This window comes from Oncorhynchus masou, chromosome 25 (assembly GCF_036934945.1).
Source record: "Oncorhynchus masou masou isolate Uvic2021 chromosome 25, UVic_Omas_1.1, whole genome shotgun sequence".
Taxonomy (NCBI): Eukaryota; Metazoa; Chordata; class Actinopteri; order Salmoniformes; family Salmonidae; genus Oncorhynchus; species Oncorhynchus masou.
The window spans coordinates 9,608,693-9,612,388 of record NC_088236.1 but is presented as its reverse complement, the minus strand read 5'-3'; the positions used below and the strand labels follow the sequence as shown (position 1 = coordinate 9,612,388).

Here is a 3,696-nt window from a genome sequence, read left to right as displayed (position 1 = left end):
GCATTGAGGACTGATTTCCCAGATTAAGCCTAATGCTGAAATTAAAAGCCCACTTAATGTAGAATCCCTGTTGAAAGGGCTTTTCTTTGTAGTCCAGGACCAAGTTTAATTTGTGTCCAGAAAACTAGCCCACAAAGTGTTAATTCAAAAGCCTGGCCTTCATTCATCAGCATCAGAGGTCAATAATACTTGTAGGTGTTGCTGTTGTTTAGCAACAGAGTGCTATCTCATTGGTTGAGGCATCACTGAGAACAGGCCACCTGTCTCCATTGGCCCTCTGTGTCCCAAATGACACCCTGGCCTAGATAGTGCACTACTTTTGACCAGGATCTATAGGGCTCTGGTCAATAGTAGAGCACTATGTAGGGAATAGGGTGTCATTTGGGACAAAGAATCTGTTTGAGTATGTTGAGGGTATATTGTGGATGCACAGGTGAGGTCTTTATAAACAGTGAGAGGGCATAGGAAAAACCAGAAGTGGTTGTTTCCCCCTGAGGCAGACAGACTCGTCTCCAGACTCTACAGAACACAGGTATTATGACCTTTTAGGAGTCATGTAACGAGAGTTTATTTTATAATGTATTATATTTGAAAATGGACATTGTGTAAAGAACTCACTGGGCCAAAACTGGTTGAATCAACATTGTTTCCACAAAAATCTATGTGATGACTAACGTGGAATTCTGAATTTGCAAAAAGTAATCAATGTAACCTAAATCCAACGACAACCAAATGTAAATCAGAAGTAGACTTTGAACTGTGACCAGTGGGTCCTGATATATCCTGTTCCTTCTATCTTCTAATTATTTATGTATTTTAATGTCTCCCTTTTCTTGCTCTTCTTGCTCTGTGACATGCTCTTAGAGAAACAGGTGATGTGCTTATATTTTCTCATTTCATCTCCCTATCCCCCCTCTCTCTCTAGTTGTCTTCCCTCCGCGGATCAAGCCCTATCTGACTGAGAGACATGTCCTCCTCCTCTCTCCTGTGGTGCCTGCTGGTGGTGTGTGTTCTGACTGTGGTCCAGATCTATGCAGCAGAGGAACCTATGGTCCTCAAGGTGTTCAACCTCCATGCCACTGACCTGCACAGCAGCCTGCTAGGGACCCCTGATGCCTACGTCGAGGTAAATCTCTCCTCACCTGAGTCACCTGTCCACCATGATAGCTGATGTGTGATGTTAAGATTATTCGATCCCGGGCTGTATCACAAGCGGCCGTGATTGGGAGTCTCATTGGGCGGCGTACTATTGGCCCAGCGTCGTCTGGGTCAGAGGAGGGTTTGTCTTTGTAAATAAGAATTTATTATTAACTGACTTGCCTAGTTAAATAAAGGTAAAAAAATATTAGGATAATTTTCATCATTAATATCAAAATTCATAGAGTTAGTTAGAGGACTCGTCTTTGTATCTGAGCATGGGCAGTGCCATTAAAGCCATCTCCATTTTTAAGTAGGCAATTTTCACAAAGCTTATATATGTAATTTACTGCTACCTGCAGGGCTGGAGTCCTGAACCAAATCGTGTGTCATTAATTTACTTATATCCAAAGTTTGAAGAAAGTGACAATGCTCTCCTGATCTGCTCTCTGCTGATCATCTGCTCTCCTGATCTGCTCTCCTTGGCTGATCACTCCCAACCCATAGGATTACCCACTGGTTTCTACAAGATGCCACAGCCACACAAAATAATGTATGCATTCATTTAAGGTTAGGGTGAGGCATTAGATTAGCAGTGTGGTTACCGTTAATGTTAGGGTTGGGGTTGGGTTTAAAATCAGATTTTTACGAAGATAATTTGTAGATATAGGTAGGGTTTATGACTTTGTGGCTGTGGTAACTAGTGACGACCATACCCACTCAGTTGACTACTTTAAAGGGATACCGCGAGATTCTGGAGATTCTTTTTTTCTATTTACCCAGAGTCAGATGAACTCGTCGATACCATTTTTATGCCTCTGAGTGGCGTATGAAAGAAGTTACCGTTAGTTTTCGAGCTAACGCGAGCTAGGTATGCTAGCTTACCTGTAGACTTCCAGTCATTGTGCTATGCTAGCATACACTAATGTATCCTCATAGGGATATTATATCCATGATGTTTCCTCTAACTAACTCTATGATCATAATCATTCTCATTATTATCCAGGTGTTCAGAGCTTACGGCTTTCTCGGGAGGACAGAGGTGAAGAACAACAACCACGACCCCAGCTGGAAGGAGGAGTTCAGCTACCTCAACGCCCGTGAGAACAACATCTTGAGGTTGGAGGTGTACGACAGCGACATTTTCTTCGACGACCTGCTGGGGACCTGCGAGCGCTCCATCAAGATCGGAACTTGGCAACATCAATGTTTCCTGAAGACAGGCGGGATCCTGAACTACTCCTACACCCTAGAGCCTCTACAGTAGACCCTGAACCTCCTACAGTAGACCCTACAGTAGACCCTGTACTCTCCTACACCCTAGAGCCTCTACAGTAGACCCTGTACTACTCCTACACCCTAGAGCCTCTAGACAGTAGACCCTGTACTACTCCTACACCCTAGATCCCCTACAGTAGACCCTGTACTACTCCTACACCCTAGATCCCCTACAGTAGACCCTGTACTACTCCTACACCCTAGATCCCCTACAGTAGACCCTGTACTACTCCTACACCCTAGATCCCCTACAGTAGACCCTGTACTACTCCTACACCCTAGATCCCCTACAGTAGACCCTGTACTACTCCTACACCCTAGATCCCCTACAGTAGACCCTGTACTACTCCTACACCCTAGATCCCCTACAGTAGACCCTGTACTAGTCCTACACCCTAGATCCCCTACAGTAGACCCTGTACTACTCCTACACCCTAGATCCCCTACAGTAGACCCTGTACTAGTCCTACACCCTAGATCCCCTACAGTAGACCCTGTACTACTCCTACACCCTAGATCCCCTACAGTAGACCCTGTACTACTCCTACACCCTAGATCCCCTACAGTAGACCCTGTACTACTCCTACACCCTAGATCCCCTACAGTAGACCCTGTACTACTCCTACACCCTAGATCCCCTACAGTAGACCCTGTACTACTCCTACACCCTAGAGCCTCAGGATTAGACCCTGTACTACTCCTACACCCTAGATCCCCTACAGTAGACCCTGTACTACTTCTATACCCTAGAGCCTCTACAGTAGACCCTGTACTAGTCCTACACCCTAGAGCCTCTATAGTAGACCCTGTACTACTCCTACACCCTAGAGCCTCAAGATTAGACCCTGTACTACTCCTACACCCTAGAGCCCCTACAGTAGACCCTGTACTACTCCTATACCCTAGAGCCTCTACAGTAGACCCTGTACTAGTCCTACACCCTAGAGCCTCTACAGTAGACCCTGTACTACTCCTATACCCTAGAGCCTCTACAGTAGACCCTGTACTAGTCCTACACCCTAGAGCCTCTACAGTAGACCCTGTACTAGTCCTACACCCTAGAGCCTCTACAGTAGACCCTGTACTACTCCTACACCCTAGAGCCTCTACAGTAGACCCTGTATTAGTCCTGCCCTACACCCTAGAGCACCTAGCCTAGCATAGAGCCCCTCCATCAACTACTGTAATCCAACAATACTCAGCTAGAGTAGCTAGACCTCCTCCTCCCTCGTCTGACCCCTCATCTGTTACATTGCTTTCTCATTCCAAGTCAAATCAAAT

The 3,696-nt window shown here is 45.7% G+C and overlaps 1 protein-coding gene across 1 annotated transcript; it reads left to right on the top strand.

Annotated features, from left to right (window-relative positions):
• The first annotated feature begins 457 nt into the window (after positions 1-457).
• On the top strand, positions 458-2,404 carry LOC135513464 (cytosolic phospholipase A2-like). Its single transcript, XM_064936342.1, has 3 exons — positions 458-532; positions 926-1,126; positions 2,144-2,404. The coding sequence occupies exons 2-3, from the start codon at positions 968-970 to the stop codon at positions 2,402-2,404; spliced, it is 420 nt and encodes a 139-aa protein (XP_064792414.1). The 5' UTR covers positions 458-532; positions 926-967.
• Positions 2,405-3,696: the final 1,292 nt, after the last annotated feature.